Below are 21,861 nucleotides of genomic sequence, written 5' to 3' on the forward strand. Positions count from 1 at the left end.
TTCACTCGTGGATAATTTGTCACCTAGGGACCACGTAGACAACAAGTGTGTTGAATTCTAAGTTGGAGATCATTTGTGCTTCTTTTATTCTTCTTTTCAATAAAGAATAAAAAAAACAAAACAGCATGTTAGTGCTTCCATTTGGACTGTGGTGTAAAACATTAAAGTTATAAATACACATGTGCACAGAAACAGCTTGTCTTCCAGTACAGTTTGGACATGTAGTCCACATGACCTCCGGTCCTCCATATGGACCCGGGACGCCAGGTGTTTGAGTTCTATGGCAACAATTTTAATAGTCCTCCTGTCATCCTAAATCAAGGTTGTGTGTAACCAGCCGTGCAGCCAACAATACAATCTTTCTTGCTGCATTAGACAGACTGTTAGCGCCTACCCTGACAACCAGAACAGTTTCTGTGGGTATGTACTACAAATAACAGCTCAAGGGAACACAATCTCTAGCGTCTACTGGCTGTAAACATATAAAACTTTGTGGGAAATTATGATAATTAAATGAAAATCTGTTACTCTCCATGCTAAATTATTACAAAGAAGATTTGATCTATTTTTTAGAAAATCTGTCATGAAATTGATCAGGCAGCATAAATAATTTTGTAAAAAAAAAAGTTCTGTTTTTCACATTGAGTGTGATTCTGTGCTCTTTTCACTGCTTATTTTAATCTGCCAACCCATCCCCATGAATCACCCTGATACCCCGACCCACTTACATCCCTCCTTCCCTTCTCGTTTCTTTCTCTCTCCTTCTCCTCCTCCTCAGCGTCTGCAGGCACAGGCTCTCCTCCTGCAGCCCACTGCTATCAAACAATGCCTGTATTCACAAATCCAGGGGCAACACACACACACACATACACACTTTTTAAGGAAGGGCTTCCCCAGAGCGAGGCACTGAAGCGCATCTCTCCCCTCCACATAGGACCGATAATCTCTCTGCTCACCCAGTGGGCAGGTTTTCAGGTATATCAAATCTTCAGGCTGAGTGCTGCACGGCCCTGTTTGGGAGTCAGCTGGCTGCTGGATGGACTTGGAACTGCCTCTGAGCAGCAGATGGCTAGTGGATTGATGAGTGGAGACTGATGAGTGGTTTCAGTTAATGCATAATGAGACAAAGGATTTTGCTCAGCTCCTTGGATGGAAATGCACGCTACTTAAGCCAATTAAACACAAGTCAATTATTTAAGACGGAGCTGCACTTTATCAAGTCAAGACCATTGTTGTAAATGTTGCTGCATGTAGTTAGTGGTACATTTTTTTCAGTTTGGAATAATTTGGTGAAGAAACAGATGGGTTTTATTATATGTATGTGATAGAAACTGTGTTCCGTGCGTTTTTAATTGACGTAGAACAAGTTTTTATTCGTTTGGTGCTGTCAACATGTCCTCTCTTCAGAAATTCAATTCATTGTCTTTCTATTGTGAAAAAGAAGATAGGCACATGCATGTAACAGAAGAGGCACATACTCTATCCCCCACCCCCACCCACACACCCACCCCGCCTTCCCGAACACACACATCACACCACACACACTCCACCCAGCCTAAACAGGATCCCGTTTCAGTCCCCTGAGTGAAGCTCAGTAAAAAGTGGGACAGTTAGAGGACATTTTCTTCTGTCTGTCTCTCACCATGTTGCCTGTTTTTTTTTTTTTATTTTATTTATTTTTTGTATGTGTGTGTGCACGTGCATGTGTATGCAACCAGTAGCATCTGTGTCCCTTTGTTCAATGTTCCTATGAAGCTTTTAAAACTCTCCTCAGGCAATAATGAATACTAATGTTTATGTTTTATTAAAGGCACTCATTGCAATGTCACGAAGACCGGACAAAAAAATATTCATAAATTAAGAAACAAAATCTGCACAGTATTTTGCTCATAGTGGTGGTTGATGTGTATTTAAATTAAAAATTTGTATGCAAAATTTGTGACTATATGCCAGCTACTTTACTTACAGAAGTGACTGAAAATAGTTTCAACATTAACTTTACCATTAAAGCAAGGAATAACTCTTAAAATCTTTAGTTTAGTTTTTTTTTCAGAAATGTAGACTACTTTAAGATAAAAGAAGGTAAAGAATCATTGCTTTTGTGACTGAAGCTCAAACTTGCTGCCTTAAAGTTTCTCATTTTGCAGCATGGTTTTATTATTATTATTATGATTAATAAAGGCTTTGTCTTCATTATCTACCTTTAATTAACTTAGAACCATGAGATTGCCACCAGTGGCAAAAGTAAATGTCATTATGTCTCAGCAGATCTGATCCGTTGTCTTCTCATGTTGGTTAATAACATTAAAAGTGAGCCAACATGTCAGTGTACAAGATGAAAATCAGCCTCTATAAAACACATTTGGGGTTTTCATCTCTTCTTTTCTGTTTTTCAGTTCACCTACATGATGAATTATCTCGTATCAGGAAAAAATAATCATCAGGTTTGACAGTTTGATATTTTTAGTCAAGTATTTAGTTTTCAATACAAATGAATTGGGTTCTGTAAAACACAAAATGAATGAATGAATGATCAGTTTTCATTTAGCAGACTAACATCTTCATGCCTAGGTCACATTGCATCAGGATGTGTGTGTTTGTTTCCTGTTTGTTTGTCTGTTTCTTTGTTCACATGCCAGAATGTTCTACACTTACGTGTGTCCGCAAATTACTAGTTAGTGATTAGATACAGACTCTTAATATGCACAAGATGCGTTCTCCTCATCTTGCCTTTCCCTTTATGTAACACTGCGTATTTAAGAGCATGAGGTGGTTTTTGGATTTCCACCTTTAGCAAATATAAGATATCAAATGTGTTTGTCTAAGTAAATCCTTTAATCTTTGCTTGGCTTTGAATATTATAGTTGACATACTTGGTTCTGCTGGCATGAGAGAATATATCAACCATGATTAAATGCCAAAAGACATAAAAAACAAACCTGACAAAGACTAATATGCAAACAAAGCTCGGGTGTGGCACATCGACTATGATTGAACTACCTACAGTACAAACGAGTTTAGGTTTTGTTAGACAAGAACAAATAGAACCCACACACCCACACAAATTGAACTGTACATTCATCATCATCATCATCATCATCAGGGTACTGCCGCCCAGGTTGTGTAAGGACAGGGGGTCTTACAGATTTAGATTAAACTATTAGTTGTGTGTGTGTTCACACATTCACATGTCTGGACAATATTAAAACCCTCAGGATTAGTGCCTGAGCTCCTTTGTTACTTAACTAAACAACAGGGAGTGGTACAAACAGTCAGTAAGCTGTCTAAGACCAGACCGCTCAGACACTTTTATATTCCAAGAATATCCGCATTTCTACAATCTTCTTTTTATTTATTTTATTACGTTATTGAATAGGTCAAATAACACCTGCACATAAATTAAAGGAGTAGTTCAGATGTTTTCAAGTGGAAAAATTATAAACAATTAATATCTCACCTGTTGCTTTTAGGAGAAAACAGTTTATTTCTGCCCAGACTGATGAGCTAACGGATCGTTCGAGGGGGGGGGCAAGTGAACTGCTGCCGTATTACAACAACGCTGATCTCAAAAGTTTCAATGCAGTTCATGCAAAAAGTGTTTTATAAACTTTATATTCACATAGCACAGTTATTTATGTGGAAAAATAGGATTATTTGCAGGTGCAAATAATGGCAGCAGCAGCTAGCTGTATCACTTTGGGAGCAGCCTGGGCCACTTCCAGCAGGAATATTGTAAAATTTCTGAATAAGCATGTAATGTACAACTGACATATATAAATGTTCATAAAACTGCTGTTTTTTGTTTTGTTTTGTTTTTGTTTTCAGATTAAAATTAATTTTAGACAGAATAAATCTTCTGTCTTATAACAACATGAGCTAATGGCTAGTACTGCTAAAACTAACTGTTAACTCAACAATCTAGTCTAAATTAAAGTTTATTTCTCCAAACTGAGGCAGTTCAAAGAGCTATCTACAACCGGCCAGATATTAATTGTTCACATTTCCACAGAACCCCACATCAACTGATCTGAACTTTTGATAAATACCATGAAAATAATTAAAATCTTAATATGTATTTATAAGAGTTTAATAAGTGACATTTTTTGTCAAAGTGAGTAATGTCAGTAGTGTATTGATAAACATGGTTCCATGGGCTGACTAATTAAAACAACTCACTGTTATATATAGTATATAAAAAATAATCAAGGCTGCACAATGTTGGGAAAACGTTTGATTGAAAAATGTAGAATATTGCAATGATAACATGTTGTGATAAACCCACATGTTCTGTCATTACAATGTTCACAACACACTACATGCATCGACTGTGGGCATTTAGAGGCCGTCTGATTTCCAAATTTATTGGCAGTTTGTGTCTGTGATTTTATTTTATATTGATTTTGCACACACAGATATTTCAATACTGATTATTATTCAGCCCTAATATCTATGCATTGACCTCTGATTATAAGCAACCCACAACTCACTGAGTAATGTGCTTCCATTATGCTTTACAGTTATAAAGGATAACGACAGTAATTAGCTATATTTAGCTGCACTAAACAGAGTAGTACTGCTGCCGAGTTAAAGCAATTGAAAAAAATGATAACTTACTTTCCTGGTGTCCTCAGCATTCCTCTCAGTCAAATAGATTAAAGCTTATTATATGTAATGTAAGTATATCGATCATGCAAAGAAATTTGATTAGAACAGAATAAATGAGGAAAGAATGAGCTGGTAGATGATTTTAATGACTTGCAAAGAAGAAAAGAGTATATCCAACCAGAGCATGCACAACATTTATAAACATTTAGACATTTTCCAAGCATGTTGGATGCATTTATGTCCGTTGTAGGTACAGAAATCCTGGCCTGTCATAGTGAATGTTCTACCAGCATGGTGTGCAGCACTCAGCTGAATGATTCAAAGCACTGGGAGAACCATCAGCAGCTTTTCTCAGGAAGAGACTTCTTAATGTTTAATGTAAGGTAATGTGCACAAGTAGGCTACGGGAAGGCTTCTCTAACAGGAAGCTGAGAATGGAGTAACCTGACAAACTTTCAAAGTTAAAATTCTACCCGTGTTGAAAAAAAATAAACTGAGCAGGACTCTATGACTGACACAAGGCATAAAACACCTTATTTATTAGTCATTACTTGAAGGTTAGTTAGGTTAAAATAAAAATTAGGAAGCTGCAAAAACTAAAACAGGAAATGAAGTTAGAAATATGTTTTGCTTGCAGAAAACTGGAAACAGAAAACATATTGTGCCATCTCTTCTTGCAATTCAAATATTACAGAGCTTCATAGAAAGCTGAAACAGTCTCTACACACATCACATCGCTGCACTACCAGCCTATCTTTATTGCAAGTTCCTACAAATGAACAACGACTGGTTTATTTGCTCATAGATGCTCATTTGTCTGATGCCAAATGTCACTTTCTATGCTTGCTTTGTGTTTGAATAGAGCTCTATTTATTTCTGGAGCATGTGAAGGTGGCTACCCTGCAGAGGTGACAGAGAAAATAGTTTGCTGCTAATTTGATTTACAAATTCCATGAAGTATTCAAAGGCAGACTGGCTAAAAGAGGCGCAGCAGAATTTGACGTTTGCAAAGCAAAAACATGCAGATCACCTGTCACCTCTGTTTGTCCTGACATCCTCCAAGTTTTTACATCTTGTCCTTCTGCTGCAAACTGACTGAAGAAGGCATTTATTTGTATGACAGATCTAATCCAGTCCAGACCTAAATCTTTCTGAGCTCCGATATGAAGGAAAGTTCCAGCATTAGTCTGGAATCAACACAGACCTATTTTGAGGAGAGCCAAACTACACAGCCTGATGGCTCCATTTCACATCTTACAGGCCGGATCAATAAATCTAACCCAGATCTGAAGCCGTTTACTAACACTGCTGCTCCAAGACGAGCCATATCTGACGTAGGTCAAAAAAAGTAACGGCAGCAAATAGTTTTTTTTTTTGTTTACCTAAGCTAACATAGTTATTGGTCATTGTTGAAGCGATCGTAATGCTATTGCTCACATCTGTGTGTATCTGTTTGCAGCAAAATATCTTTAACCAGTGGACAGATTTTAATGAAACTCTCAGAAAGTAATCATTAGATGTGCATCTACAACTGATTAACTTTAGGACTGGAGCCCATTCAAGATGATTGCCAGAGCTAAGCAACCCTAGAGAACACCAAAATGGTTGTAACTCACTGAACTTTACAGATATTGAGCTCAAATTTGGTGTGGTGGTAGCTGAGGGTAATTCTTCACACATCCTTTGAGTGGTGTCCAATCTTGGTTCTGGAAGGCCATTATCCTGCACGTTTTAGGTGACACATCTGATATGAATGACTGAGCGATTAACGGGCTTCTGCAGAACTTGACCTGCTGACGAGCAGGGAAACATCTAAAATATGCACATTATTTACAAGGTTGGACCAAAACAGTAATAACTCTGTCCTTCTCAGTGCAAGATGATCTAAGTTATTCTGGCATGAAAGGCAGCTGGTGATATGCATCCCTTCAAAGAATGCTAGGCCTTTAAATATTGTTAAATTTCATGGTTTTGTACAGTTTAGAGCTTTGGTGTTACAACAGTATCTGACAAGCAGCATAGGTGCCAGGGCAGCACAGATCAGGGTCAGTTGTCAAAAATAACACACGACCAACTTAGAAACCAGATGGGATCAATGGGATTTGGAGATCAATGCACATTACTAAATCAGATTATCTGCTTGATGTAAGAGAACAAAACCATTGAAGAGTTCAAAAACTATCAGAGGTAGCAACCCAAAACAAACGTTTGGTCCGTTATATCCTGCCATCTCTTTTTAAAATATTCTGTGGTGTTCGTATTTGGTTTTCGGCAGTCGGATCAGAACAAAATCAGCTCAACATTAGATTAGGCTGGCCTCCTGCCTTTTTATGAAATTAGATAGTTTCAGTGCCAGAAACGTTGATGAAAATACATCCTTGAAAAATGCGTTTTAAAGCAGAACAGATTACACACATTTTTTTTGACTGATGATGAGTTTATTCTCCTTTTTTCTTCATGAGTTTTTATAGTGATTTACAACATTCATAAAAAAAACAAGCCTTTTTATGGTAAGTGCAATATATGAGATAATAATGAGGCTTTCCACTGAGATTTAAACTATACAGACATGAACATCAGCAACTTGGCGTTGCTTAATCGGCACATGAACACAAAGAGAACGATCCTTTGCCCTTCACACACTCACACACACTTTCAGAAAGTCCCTTCACTCTGCTGCGCCCACATTGTGTTCAGAAAGGTTTCAGCAGGTCATACGAGCCACGCCAAACTCCAGACTGACGGCAGCAGGCTCTTCTTTGGCCAGTTCGCTTTTGTATGTCCCATCCAGCTCGCCGTAGCTCTGCTTCCTGCTCTCAGTACCACTGCTGCCCTCTACTGTCCGCTCCGTGTCCGTGCTCTCCAGGGCCTCCTCACCCACCTCGTCCTGCTCCTCCTCGTGACACCGCGCTTCTTTCTGGCTGATGGGAGCGCCCAGGATGAGGGAGTCGGGACGTGGCGGCAGGGGGTTGGAGCGCTGGTCTCTGGTGGGGGGAGGTGCGGGGAGGTCAGAGGTTGAAACCGGGGTCACGCCGAGCTGTTGGAGCCTCTGAAAACACAGGTAGGTTTCATTCAGTCGTGTTAAATATCTTTTATAATAATAATAATTAGTACAAGCATCTAAAAAGTACCCAAAACAAATATCAGTAATTTTAACATCCAAAAAGTTTCAAGAGCTAATGGAAGATTACAGTAGTTTGTATAATATCAAATCCATCAGAAACAGCTGGCAAAATATTAAGAGGGATGCATATCACACAATCTTGTGATATCGCAAGATGTCATGCTCAGAGTAGGGGCTGTGAATGACTCTCAGCTACCACCACACCAAATTTTATAAAACTGACTAATAAAAGCTATTTTGTGTAGATTAGCTGTGGTGGGTATTTTGAATTGGAGTGACTCCAGCTGTTAATCTGTCGTAGATGTAAATCCAGGGATTACTTTCTGAGAGTTTCATTCAAATTTGTCCAACAGTAATGAGATATTTTGCTAACAGACCAACAAGGTAGACTCCAACAGTTAATGCCAAGGTTTTAAGCAATGATATCACCTAATGTGTTGCTCTAAAAGTATGCACTGGGGATAATGCTCAACAACTACCATACTGAATTTGATCTCAGTGTCTGTAAAATTGGCTCAGTTGTAACCATTTTTGTGTTGCTAAGGTTAGTTGGCTGTGGCAGCCATCTTGAATCAGGTTGACTCCAAAAGTAAATCAGCAGCATGTATGTATAAATAAATTTTAACAGAGGTCTTGTATAACTTTTCCTAAGAAGCTGTGAGTTCAGGTATGAAGAGACTGACCTCACACCTGCCCTTAGCTCTCAACCAGATGCAAAATTATGCAAATTATAAAAAACCTTTTCCAATTTCGTCAACAACAGCCACTTCCACAGCACTTTGAATATTAAAATAGTCACAAATATGTTCACAGAAAATAGCTGGAACCTGAACCTTCAGGAGGCAGAATCTTTTTAATCCTCAAACACGTGGTTTGGTTTGTTTGGGACTCTTGCCTTCAAGCTGCTGTATTCAAAGAATATATAAATAATCAGAAACATCAAGCTGCTTGTAAAGACGTGAAAATACAAAGAGGGTGTATTCAGAGACGAAACTGTAAGCACACTGTTTTCCCAGTAACAGGACCTGTGACTTCAGTTTGTCTAATTTCTGCAGAGTAACGTGAAAGCAGCTCACAGCCTCCAGTGCCTGCAGCGTGCTCTCCAACTTGCGGCTGTTCTCTTTCAGAGTCACGAGGCTTTTGAGGATGGACTGCCGTGGATGCAAGGACCGATCGAACTGGTGGTACATGTTCCTCCAAAACCTATGAAGCATTAACGTAAATCAGACGCAAACAAATAAAGTGAAGCATTTTAAAAAAATAAACACAAGAGGAAGCAGGTGAGGTGTCCTGCACTGACTTGAAATGGTAGGGCAAGGTGGAGGGCTCCAGCACAGGGTGGGCTTCAGAGTATGCAGGGCTGTAGAACGGATTCAGGTAGTTCTGTTTCTCACTCATCAGAAAGGCCCACAGTGAGTGAGTCCGCTCTCGCAACCTGGAAGACAGGCAACATGGGAAAACAATCCAAACAGTCGTTTAGTTTGTCTTAAAAACTTCCGTTTGGTTTTGTTTCGACTGCCAGGAAAAAATGTCTTAATCTGACAGAATTAAACGCACTAAAAGAATCTCTGAACTACTGTAATGACGTAAGCAGGAAGTTACTTTTAATCTACATCTTAAGGTAAGAGTTACGCCTTTGGCAACAAACTGTGAATGCCGTTCACGCGGGAGTTTCCAAAATGTCTCAAAACGCACTAGGGCTGGATGTTTTTGTTTTTGTCTTATATTTATTCAAACTCCCAGAGAAATTTGGACCAAATTTCTTCTGTAGTTCCTGAAAATGTGACAGAAAACGTGTATTTTCTCACACTTTTGTGACTCCAACTAGTCCCCAGTAAGAAACTACCTTTAGATACAAATCCAATCTGGTTACTTGAAAATAAGTGACTTACTGCAACTCCTCTCTCTGCCTCTGATTATTCCCGAGGAAGTTTCCGTACTGACACGAGTGGACGTGTTCGTGGATCTGCAGCAGGAACCACTCGCTGAACTCAAACGCCTGAAGAAAGTGTCATTGTCAAAGTAAGTACGATTTAAAAACATTTCAAGTAAGATCTGACATGTCGCCAGCACATTCCCACAAACCTGAGGAAACTGCTCAGTCAGCTGCCAAACACACTCCAGAAACTGAGTGAAGATGGGAGACACTTCCTTAGGATCCCCGTCCAACTGGTCACACCTTGGGGTAGAGGTAAAGATGCTGTCATAAGTCACTTTTTAAAACTATATTAACAAAAATTATATCAAGAGATATTGATTATTATGCACAGCTAAATATAAACTCTATAATCAAGATGATGTCATGAGGAAACACGACAAACACCGACTGAACTATTTGTCTTAAAGGGACTCATAATGTCATGAAACAAAATCTAAACAGTTTTCTCCCCTCATATCGATCCTTAATGTGTCCTTAAATTAAGAATTTGTAAGCAACTCCCACTGAGTTTGTTTACCTACGGAAACGGTGACGTCCGTTAGTATGTCTTTAATGCTCAGATTTGTTGAGTAAAGTATCCAGATGAAAGCACTTTGTTTACATTGAGTGCGGACCTGCATTTCACCACTGCGTATCAATATATCTGGGAAACGACTGGAGTAAACCCTTTCAAACTGCACCGTTTGATGTAGTTCAGTACGTTATATTTCCTCGTTTGAATTGAGTACTTCTACGTTATTTAATAAAACTCCCACCTGTCTGAAAACTTGTGACCAAAGGAAATCCAGTCTTTCTCGATCAGCACCTACAAGAAAAACAAGTACGGAAAAAGACACATTTAGCACAGACAGGGGATTAGATTAATGCATCTGCTTCGGGGTTTGTGACTCGTACCATAAAGCCCTTGATGGTGCGATAGTAGGGGTCCATAAGCAAAGACCCCAGAGCGCAGACTTGGGCTGTTCGGTCCCATCCGTCTGAGCAATGAACCAACACACTGGTCCCTTCCACCGTCACCGCCTGGAGAACAGAGGGAACAGAGAGAAAATAGTCCTTCAGGGATGCTTTGTATAATGGACCAATGAGGATGAGCTAATATACATAAAAAAGGAATTACCTTGGTAAGAAAGACGGCTGCATCGACTACAGCCTTGATATGCCGCAGCCACCCACTACTTTCTAGTCCCGACAGGAAGTCACTCATGGAAAGAGACCGAGTCCCAATCACTGAGAGAAAGAGTTAACAACTGTGAAAGCTCCCTTCACAGTTAACAAAACATTGCAGTGCAGCAACAGCTGTTCAACCTTCAAGCAATTTCTGCAGGCTAGTCCTCATCACGTGGATGTTTTCGATCCCAACAAACTGAAAGCGGATGTTGGAGTAGTTGTCCTCGTTCTCGTAGCCTTTTCCTGCTGCTCGGTTTGCCAGAGCATTCAGCTGCAAGAAATAAAAATCACTACATTTACTGTAGTTACTGACAGCGTCCTGAACTTCTGCTATGTTACTCAGAAAAAGGTCTGTGTTTACCTTTGGCCTTGTGTCCATGACGTAAACAAATCGGCTGTTGTGATTGGCCTTACTGATGGCCTGCAGCATGTTCTCGTCTTCCAGGCACCGGGCGCTGAACCCAGAGAGAGGCTGACTGCAGCGACACACTGCCGCCTGTCATACAAAACACGAGTCACATCGACTTAAGCCCCACGAGCCTTTGCACAATCACATTTATATCCCGGAACACAAAAGGATCATCTGTTAGCTTTCCAACCGCTAATGAACCGAAAAGATCTTTACGGTTTTTGCAGCTTGGTGAATTAAGTCTAATTTATTTAAAGGTGTTTTTTTCAAGCTGGATAACTGACGCAGGAAAAGCGGTTCAACAATATATATGACAGAGAGTAGGTAGGACTCCTGCTGTTTAAATGTTAGATTACAAGAAAATCAGAAATCTATTTAACTGCATATTTTAGAAAAGTAACGTCAAACTTTTGTCCTTCAATCTGCCATTTTGTTACAAAACAACGTTAAACTGAAAATTCCTGTCCAAGTTTCCATCTAATAATTTCATAATTTCTGTGATACTGTGACCTTTCTTTAAAATAACTGGTTTCTTGTTCACCATTCCTAAAACATTTCTGCAATTAAGGACAAATAAATGAGCTTTGAACTTAGTTTTCTTGCCCATTTACTGAATAATAATGAGATCTACAACAACAAAGCTTGATAACTTCCTTTAAAAAGTAGTTTATTTTTTAAACACTCAGTTATTTACCCTTTTTGTGATTATTTGATTTCACTCTATACTTTTATGAGCCCTTAAAAACATACAAAAAGGACCAAATGAGACTTAATATGAACACATGAAAGGAAACTGTGCTGTACTCGGGCAGAATGTCTGGTTCCTAAAGTACCTTCTTCTCCTGGTAGAAGTATGTGAGCACTGGGAAGCGTCCTTTGCTCCTGAACTTGGAGCTCCCGACGATGATGGGCTTACTGGCTGTGATGGGGACGTACAGGTCGCGTGGATACGTCTCACACACCTGCAAAAAGAAATAACACAAAAGGTATTTTAGGTGCTTATATTCAGAATGGTTTAGTTGAGGTAGAAAACAGAAGGCCTGTTTGACTGTTACTTTAATGCTTGGAGCTAATATTCAACAACAAAGTGACGCTCTAACGCCCTCTGCTGGACCTCCATGTAAAATGACCTCACAATGTGTGCAACTGATTTATAAAACAAATTTAATCATAACTGTATATTACAACACAGGAGCCATTTAGCAAAAAAAAGCCTGGACAATATTTACCAAAAACACAATAAAAAAACCTTTCATTTTTTCGTGTATTTTCTGTCAAATAAACAAGAGAACAACATAGATGACTCAGCAGTTTGTGGTTGGTGTATTGGCAGCTGAGTAAACATGTGACACAGGGAATGTCCCACGTCCTTTGTTTATGTGAGGAAGGAGGAGTTTAAGACGCTCAGAAAGTGGTAATTAGCTTGTCAGGTTTTTCTGAATGGACACACTGCTTGTTTGAATTTGAACACGAGGTGGAATTAACATGTCCAGTAATATTATGACCTCAGTTTGTGTTGTGTCAGTTTTTTTTATGTACCTTGTAGTGTCTGTTGACGTCAGTGTGCTGCCACTGGTCGTTGGGGACACCCATCCTCTCGAACTCTGCTCCCAGGTCGATGAGCTGCCATCCCTCCTCCCTCTGCTGGTCGTTCTGCTTGGGGTTGTAGGAGAACGCATAGAGCTCCTCGTGGGAAACTGCAGCGAGAAGAACAACAGAGAGTCAGAACTCAAATCACTGACAGAAACAAACATGGATGTAACTGATGTCATTTATGCAGGAGGAAGAGCGTGGGAAACGAACGACGGGACTCTGCTTTGATGATCGGTGAGCACACAAACACAGGTAGTGGAAAGCACCTGGCCGTAACAGACACAGCAGGGAACTGTAGATGTCGTGGCAGTCTCTTTCCCTCTGCAACACAAAATGAACCACTCGGAAGTTGCGGCAGTGAATGACCAGCGGGCAGCCAGTGGTGGTCAGACTCAGCTTCTCCACAGAGGCTATATGGTGATGCAAAATCTGTGGGAAAAACAAAAACAAAGAAAGACATTAATTTCTTCTAGACAGGAGAGGATTATCAACTGTACTAAGAATAAAGATGTACTTGAAATGCATTTATGGCACACACTCAGAATAAGCTGTAAGATATCCCGTTACCTTTAAGCAATTGCACTTGAAGATTCCTGATGTTTTATTATTTGTATTTTTTGAAGCCACTGACACAACAGTGGCCTTAAAGACCACTGGCAGGCAGGGGCGCAACAAGATCTCCTGAGGCTAAAATGTCACCAGATTTCTCGCAAACAAAGAAAACAAAAAAACAATCCCCTCATGTCTATTGTTCACTTTGGTCTTGAGAGTTTCCGTGGCTTCATTCCATTCCTCTGAAGTTTTCACAGCTACAAGCAGCTACTTGGATTTATTTCATTCATATTATGCTTTTGTGTTTCCTCTTGTGATTTTAAAAAAGTAAAAGGATTTTTGTTTAGCCGTTTTAATGGCCTGCGGTAAAATGTGTTTATTAGAGACCAGGAAAAAAGGAAGACGAGAAATAAATTAAAGTCTTAATCAAAAAACTCCAGGAAGCTGTTTGTTCTAACTCATAAATATGATACATTGAGATAAGTTAATTTCATATTTCTGTATGAATATGTAGGCGTTACTTTTGCAACACAAAAAACATTATGAATAAAGGGATCTTAATCATGTTAACAAATTTCTCAGACGGCTAAACCAGCCTGGGTTAGCGAGGCCCAGCTCACACCAAAAACTGCTCAAAATCAGCTTTAGGAACACAAGACAAAAGTTGTAAGTATTGTCTCAAAGTAGACGTGAGTACACATTCATTAGCATCAATAACAGACATAAACACAAACAGGAAACACACAATCTGAATGTTGATCTCAGCAGCTGTGGAGACAGACAGAAACAGAGGCCTAATTGCTGTTTAATGTTTTATGAGTCTCTTCTGGGCCCAACAGGGTTCAGAAAACTACTCCACACTAATTGCATACACACTACCCTGCACATGGCACAAACAGCAACCTACAGACAGGGAAGGCAACAGATATGTTCATTTCACCCCAAAGCAAACGGAAAAAAGGGAATTTCCAGTTTTCCACCCATAAGGAAGGAAAGACGGCGAGGAGGATGCGGTCAGGAGTCAGATTCTGCTGCACAAAGCATTTTAAACCAAAAAATAAAAATAAAAAAAAACTATCCACACTGCAGACCAGAGCACTGACTTTTTACAACAGCACAAAACAAGATTAAAAAACCAGTGATCTTGTAGAAATGCAAAAACATGCCGTTTAACCAAGTGTGTAAAATATGAATGGGTAATTTAACAAGGCTGGATTATATTTCCAAAACTGTTAGCACAAATTACTACTCAGGATTGCAAACAAAATCAAGTAAATCATGCATCTCAATATCATTACATGAACGGCTGCATCTAATTTAAACAGAATAAACTCCCAATGACTTTCGGTTTCGGTTGACGGCACCGGGCTCATTACAGCTCTGATCATCTCCTGCTGGAGCATCTTCTGTTGCTCCAGTAACTCTTTACATCCTGGAACTAACATTATACTGCTGCTGGGAACTTAAAGAAACAGCAAAACATTGTAAAAATGTCCTTTAATGTTCACGCTTCACAAGCATCCAGAAGAACCAAACTGTCCACCCTGCTCCTATTTATTGTCTCTACCTTCTTCTAACCACAGCAACACACACCTGCTGCTTCAGGCTGCAGACAGCTTCTCCTAGTGTCTCTAATTTCAGTAGAATGATCACTTAAATGCAGCTAAATCATTTATTGTAAACTCCATGTTCATATACCAGGGGTCTACAACCTGTGGCTCTCGGGCCACATGCAGCTCTTTAGTCCCTCCTGTGTGGCTCTTTGTAGCTTTGACTAAAACGATCATAGAAATGAATAGTATTTATACTCGTAACTACAACAGAAAAGGCTGGTTTCAGCAGTTTTTCTTTTACAATTGTATGTAAATATTAAACTAAAACATGTGTGACATAATGATAATAATAATATAAGAAGAAAAGAAATGTATCGGTGAGTTTGAGCTAGTGGTTTGTTAGCCTGTTAGCCACTTTTAATCCCAAATTCTAGCCACATGGTGTGATTTTTTTTTTTTAATCAAACATTTTTAACACAAGGGAAAAACAAAGTGCAGATTTTAAAAGTAGGCATTTTACAAAAATATAGTAAGCCACAGATAGTAGTAATATTTTAAAAAATGTATTGTCTTTAATAAAACTGAAGATATCTGCCTTTAGCAGAAGAAATTCAGGAAGTCACAATAATCCCCCAACGAACTGTCCTAATTACAGTTTCTAGGAATGCAAGTGTATGTTTTATTATTTATTATCACTTCCCCACAATTCCACAGACAGGACTGATAGGAACTGGCTCAGTACAGTGTTATACTGTTTATACATTTTATAAACAGGAGTTTGGTATCCTAACAGAAAACTGCCAATAAATTACTAAAAAGTTTTAATTTCATCTTGTAATAAGTAACAGTTTTCATGTGTAGTATTTGTAAAAACACTTAATGAGTTGTGTTATCTTTATTTAAAGCTTTAAGTAAGTTTTGTGGCTCTGGATAAGCTTTCTTCAGCAAGAGAAGCAGCAGAAATGGCTTTTTTGGTTGTTAAGGTTGCAGACTGCTGTTCGATACATACACTTTAGCCTTGATTATGGTTTAGTTTTGGTAAAAAACGTTGCAAAGTCACAAAAGTGTTGGCTGGTTTTGACAGCTGCTCCAATTAGAGCTACAACCAACTGGCTCTGCATCAGTCCCTCAGTTACAGGATGCATCAATAATGCATTGCTATGAGAGGTAATTAGTAGGCATGAATTAAGTTGTTGTTATCAAACAGACATCCTCATTAGTGTGCTTTTAGCTTCAGGAAACTGGCAGCCACCACTATAAAAATGGCGGATTCTGTCTTTTCCTCTCATTTGTTCCCAGTCCACATTTATAAAAGGTGCTGCTTGAAGACGTGCAACACTCACCCAGACCTCCTGTCCAGCAGAGGTGGAGTTGTTGGAGCTGCTCTCCACAAAAATGAGATGTGTTGCCGTGAGGTACAGCGTGCCATTTGTGGATTTGTTGTTGAAGCGATCCTGCAGCCGCACCTGCTCCACCTGCAGAGACACAAACCATAAACCAGTGAAAGAAGTCATAATCCGTGAGTCACAAGCAGTAAAGTTCGCCTCTTTATCTGTGTGTAAATAAATTATCAAATAAAAAAAAAGCAGAAACTGGAAACCTGGAAACTGACCACCTGGCTTTTACTATTAGTGGCCCTATTCCTTGTCTGAAATAAACAAATAGCAACCTTGTTCCAACACAGATGATCATGAAGAAACAATATCACATCTAAGAACAAAGCTACTCTTTCACAAACAAATGAACACCATTATAGTGGACCTTGTCAGAAAAATAACCATTAAAGTCTCCAATTTTCACATAAATGTTGTGGTCTATTACAGAATTTATGACCAAGAAAAAAAACAATAATGCAATGTAAAGTTGAGACTAAATGAGTCACACCCTTCTGCTGCAGACCACCGCAAACACACTTTCATTGCTTTATTTGGTGGGGGGAAAAACGAAATTACGACCTACACAACGTGGCTTAAATAGCTGTGTAGTTCTTAGTTTATACCAACGCATTATCAGACCAACTCTTCTCCTGTTGACTCAGACATCCTCTTCCTTCCTGCCGTTTTGCTGTCATTCTCTGACATGATGCAACGACTCAGCCTGTCTCCAAGCAACCTGAGGGTCCCTGTTCGCTCATAAGCATGCCTCTTAAAACATAAAGGAAGTCTGTGTCGTAAGTAACAAGAGTAAGCTAGCAAAAGAGGGAAATAGAGGAACAAAAGTGAGCAAAATGTGACAGAGTTCTTTGACAATCTAATCAATTAATCAGCAAATTAAAAACCGATACACACATATTTATCATTATCAAATACTCCCAATATTATATTAATTTCCTCATTTTGCAATCATCTCAGAGGATTTGTTACAGAGGGTCCACACCCAGCTTGCAGGTAATCACACCCTCCAACTTAACAAAGAAGCTTTTGAAATAACATTGTTCCCAAGATCAACGAAAAAAAAAAAAAGTGCCAGACTGCTGCCTGACATGATGATACATGTTTCAAGCTCCACACCTTTACAAGTGCACATGTCAAGTAATTATGAAGCGCTACTTGTCATATTTAAAGAAAAAAAGATGTCACCCAAATCCCAAGCAGTGCAGTCGACACACGTTTGAACTTTGTTTTCTGAAAATGTTTCTGTCTTTTCAGCAGAACAGGACAGGACAGTCAGGGCCGAACCTGTACTGCAGCACTTTGCATTTTTGTGAGAGCTTGCAAATAATCTGACCCCTGTAAGAGACTAGGAAGCCAGGAAAAAGAAACCCCCACAATAACTGTCCCAGTTATAAAGTTGCTGACCTCGATGTAATAAAAAAAAGGCAGCGGATCTAATCTTCACCCTGACATGTCAGCTCTGGGTGTTTGATAGGCCCATGAATGTCTCTGACCTAGCTTGATTTCTCCTTATGGTCTCCTGATAGAAATTAACCGAGTGGCTTGGCAGCCTAATGTAAGCTAAATCGATAAGCAGGGCGTGAAAGCCGTTAGAGTTGAGTGAAAGCCTTCTCGAAAGCAAACAGCTCACTGATGCTCGTCACGTCTGACGCTTTGGGCAAATGGTGACACCTGCTAGCCATCCCCCTGCTCGATCGATTACACCACATTCAGGCTAACGCTAACACGATAAACACCACTTAAGCTGGACGAAAAATACTAACAAAAAACGAAAAATTTACCAGGCCGAGTTGCCGAATGCACCCCATCCATTTGCACAACATAGCACGAAATGTTAGCTAACCTTCGGCGTCCGGATATGTTCCATTTCTCCGACTTGGAAACAGCCGTCAGCGACCGCAAAACTTCACAGGACGCCCTCTGGAGATGACTGTATCATTGATTAAAAATGCCCACAACCACAGAAAAGGCCCCTTTGCTTTTCCCCCCGTGATAGGATATGAGTTTATTGTCAATCATTTCACTCCTTCATTTGCGTAAACTCAACTGACATCACGTCACCACGTACACGAAGATTTCAAAATAAAAGCACGGTTGGGTTTTTTTTTCAACAAAACTTTATTGACTATAACATAAAACAGACTATTTTCATAGTCACACCTCCATGTATATGTTCATTTTTCTTATCTAGTTAAATACGTTTAGGATGGATGGATGAGACTGAAACATTTCCAACTCCAGAATAGTCCAGTTGCTTTGAATTTTAAAACTTTTTTCTTTGGATTTGACTTGTTTTGATTACTATACTTCAGATTTTAAAATTATATTAGAATTTTTTAGGCACACTAACAAGTACATTTTGACATAAAAAATCAAAGACTGAGAACTCACGGGGATATAAGTTTTTAAAATGCCTTGTAGCTAATGAGTAAGTTTGCAGGCAATTTTGGTTGTTTTAGAGCTATTTTATTTTGAAGCAAGCCCAGAAGAACGTTTTGAGCATGGCATACCTTGCGCATGCGTAAAAGCGTCACGGGACTCTGGGGGCACGCTGGGAAATGTAGTTTTAAAAAAACGATTACCCGAAATGCACTTCCACACAGAAAATACCAGGCGGGTAATAGAAAAAGTAATACCATGCGGAAAGTGAGATATTTGGAAGGTTTGAAAGCATAAAAGCAATAAAATTATTTTTAAAACTTAATAAAACTGCAGTGGAATAGCGCCGTTCTAATCGGGTAAATATATTTTTCTCCAAGTATGTTTTGAGCAACGGGAAGACCGCGGATTTGGCCCTCACGCGAGCATGAAGGCTAACTGACGTGCGGCGCTGCGTTGAGTTCGCTTAGCGTTTTCTTTAGCTTTTAAAGTCCAAAGAGCCTGTTGATTGTAAATGTGCACCTACTTAAGAGAAAATGTCTAGCTTCAACTTCGGTTCGGGGACCCTTGGCGCCACCAACACAGGTGGTGGATTCTCATTTGGAACCGTAACAAGGTAAGACCAATTTTAGCCCACTTGGCTAACGTTAGCATAGCCTTACTCTGTTATCTTTAAAAACGTGCGTTACTGATTATCGTCTGTGTTTCTCAAACGGATTTGGGGACATATTTAAGAGAAGGACACTTTCCATTTGAAGCTGCTTTTATTACTTCTAAAATAAAATGACAAAAGTAAAAGACAAATTTGGAAACTCTTAATATTACATCAACCCCCTACATTTTTGACACATTCTGATTTCATGAATGTGCAGCAGTTTAAACATTAAATTTGTGTGAGTGCATATGAATTTATTAAATCTTTTTAAGTATAGGAGACGTGCATAAATGGTATTGCATTGCTTTCTTAGCATAATGTTCTCCTTTATTCATTTTCAGAACTGAAGGTTTTTGATTCTTATCATCTATTCCAGATAATTAATTTGCTTATTGTTTTCTACCATGCCTATAACAAGTTTTCCCTCATTTAGCGTATGGTGACATGGTGAAGAAATGTGATTATGTTACTGTAATGACTGTCTTTTCTGTCCCAAGTACTCCTGCACCCAGTACCGGTGGCTTTTCTTTTGGGACTGCTCTTGGATCAGCAGCTGCGGCCCCTGCTTCCACCACCAGCGCCACGACCCTTGGGCTGGGAGGCAGTCTTTTTGCTCAAAAAGCTCCTGGAGGATTCTCTTTTAATACGCCTGCTTCAAGTAATGATGTCACACTTATATGGAAAATTAACACGAACAGGCGTTACAATAAATGTGTTGAACTGAAGAAGTCTCCCGGCCTGTCATTCAGCCTGTATTTATCATTATGTTGGGATGTTGTTCTCTTTCAGGTGCCTCTGCGCCCGCTACAGGCCTTACATTAGGTGTGTTTGTGTTTTCAATATATTTTAACTAAGATTTATTAATAATACACATTTTAACTTTAAATTTCCTCTTTTTCTTTCTTCCCATAATCTTTCAGGTGCCCCAGCTACTACATCTGCTACCCCTAGCTTTAGCTTAAGCTTCAACAAGCCGACTGCCTCAGCGACGCCTTTCTCCCTCACCACCAGTACCAGCTCCTCGACTGTAGGGGCAGGCTTAACATTTGGCTCTGTCCTGACATCTACAGCCCCACAGCAGCCTGCGGCCGCAGGTTTCACCCTTGGTCTTGGAGGCACAACCATCTCCACAGCAGTCCCTACAGTGCCATCGCTGGGCACAAGTCTCTTTTCCAACACTGGAGCCACAGGTTAGGATGTAAACAGATTTTGAGTTCCAAAGGGGGTTACGCTGACTCGTTCCTCTGTCATCCAGCTTATATATAACTGAGACTTCATAGAAAAGCCAAAGACTGTAAAAGATCTTCATTGGTGTTGAAATAGCTAAGCTATTTTAGCTTTATTTCCCAGTTTAGCACAGTGTGATATCATGATCAAAGCTTTGTGTTCACTTGTCGTTGCAGGTTTGGGTCAGACGACTCTTGGAGGAGTCGGGTTAACCTTAGGGTCTCTATTGGCTACCTCCACAGCAGTATCGGCTGCTCCTGCTCCAAGCATTGGTCTGGGGGGAGTTGACTTCAGCACTTCCTCTGAGAATAAGAGCGACACGTCATCTGGAACCAACACACAGTACGTCCTGCTGAGCTATATGTGCATGAATCTTGAAATGATAAGATAATTTTAGAATCAACCATATGTAGTTGTAAAAATGTCAAAACAAATTGGAGGCACCTAGTAGTTTCTCATCTTGTGAATGTTTAACTAATCTGTGAAAATCTTTTTTTATTATCAGTTTGGTGATGTAAAAAGTTAAGTTCTTGCTCTGCTCCTCAGGGACAGTAAAGCTTTAAAAGATGAGAATCTGCCCCCGTGTATTTGCCAAGATGTCGAAAACTTTCAGTAAGTATTGGATGCACATTTGTAACTACATCTTTTACTGTTAAGATTTGTTTTGTTTTGCTTTTTGCCAGCTGCAAAGGATCTCCATCTTTCAGCTTCTTGCCTTCTCTTTTTGCAGGAAATTCGTGAAGGAGCAGAAGCAGGTTCAGGAAGACATCAGCAGGATGTCATCAAAGGCCATTTCAAAAGTCCAGGATGACATCAAGAGCCTCAAGCAGCTTCTGTCTGTGTGCGCCAGCGGTCTGCAGCGCCAGGCTCTGGCCATCGACAAACTGAAGTTTGAGACTGCTCAGGTAAAATGACACACGCCGTAAGGTCAGCATGGATATAAGACACATTCTATTTAACATACAGGTACAGGTGCAGATAAGTCTTTCAGATATTTCTTCTCATAGGAGGAATCTTATTTAATTATAGTTTATTGCTCTCTCTATCTCAAAATTGTAGCTTTAAAAATGATTGAAATCAAATCAAATTCAAATCAAATCAAATTTATTTGTAAAGCACATTTAAAAACAACTGTTGTTGACCAAAGTGCTGCACACATAAACATTCAATACAAACATACAAAAATACAATAACATTACAATTCTCACAATGTATTAAAAGCCAGTGAATATAAATGTGTTTTAAGAAGAGATTTAAAAACACC

The 21,861-nt window shown here is 39.4% G+C and overlaps 2 protein-coding genes across 4 annotated transcripts in view; one reads left to right on the top strand and one right to left on the bottom strand.

The window, feature by feature from the left end:
- Positions 1 to 7,021: 7,021 nt before the first annotated feature.
- mtmr6 (myotubularin related protein 6) lies at positions 7,022 to 18,394 on the bottom strand. Of its 2 annotated transcripts, XM_017429815.3 has the most exons (15): positions 18,180 to 18,392; positions 16,286 to 16,417; positions 13,104 to 13,266; positions 12,784 to 12,941; positions 12,078 to 12,206; positions 11,197 to 11,331; positions 10,974 to 11,106; positions 10,786 to 10,895; positions 10,563 to 10,688; positions 10,424 to 10,473; positions 9,815 to 9,908; positions 9,622 to 9,728; positions 9,030 to 9,164; positions 8,806 to 8,932; positions 7,022 to 7,654 (listed from the first exon to the last, which is right to left on the bottom strand). In XM_017429815.3, exons 1-15 carry the CDS (start codon positions 18,201 to 18,203, stop codon positions 7,310 to 7,312), a joined length of 1,968 nt encoding a protein of 655 aa, XP_017285304.1. In that variant the 5' UTR covers positions 18,204 to 18,392; the 3' UTR covers positions 7,022 to 7,309. The 2 variants fall into 2 exon arrangements, with proteins under 2 accessions (XP_017285304.1, XP_037829235.1); XM_037973307.1 differs by having other exon boundaries at positions 10,974 to 11,331; positions 18,180 to 18,394.
- Positions 18,395 to 18,904: 510 nt separating this feature from the next.
- The window catches only part of nup58 (nucleoporin 58), a 15,223-nt gene continuing 12,266 nt past the window's right edge, over positions 18,905 to 21,861 (top strand). For both annotated transcript variants that reach the window (XM_017429870.3, XM_017429872.3), the window contains exons 1-7: positions 18,905 to 19,331; positions 19,868 to 20,028; positions 20,160 to 20,192; positions 20,291 to 20,560; positions 20,774 to 20,939; positions 21,144 to 21,209; positions 21,328 to 21,502. In XM_017429870.3, coding sequence (XP_017285359.1) covers positions 19,252 to 19,331; positions 19,868 to 20,028; positions 20,160 to 20,192; positions 20,291 to 20,560; positions 20,774 to 20,939; positions 21,144 to 21,209; positions 21,328 to 21,502 — 951 coding nt within the window. In that variant the 5' untranslated portion in view covers positions 18,905 to 19,251. The remainder of the gene's footprint in view (positions 19,332 to 19,867; positions 20,029 to 20,159; positions 20,193 to 20,290; positions 20,561 to 20,773; positions 20,940 to 21,143; positions 21,210 to 21,327; positions 21,503 to 21,861) is intronic.

This window comes from Kryptolebias marmoratus, linkage group LG21, assembly GCF_001649575.2.
Source record: "Kryptolebias marmoratus isolate JLee-2015 linkage group LG21, ASM164957v2, whole genome shotgun sequence".
Classification (NCBI taxonomy): domain Eukaryota; kingdom Metazoa; phylum Chordata; class Actinopteri; order Cyprinodontiformes; family Rivulidae; genus Kryptolebias; species Kryptolebias marmoratus.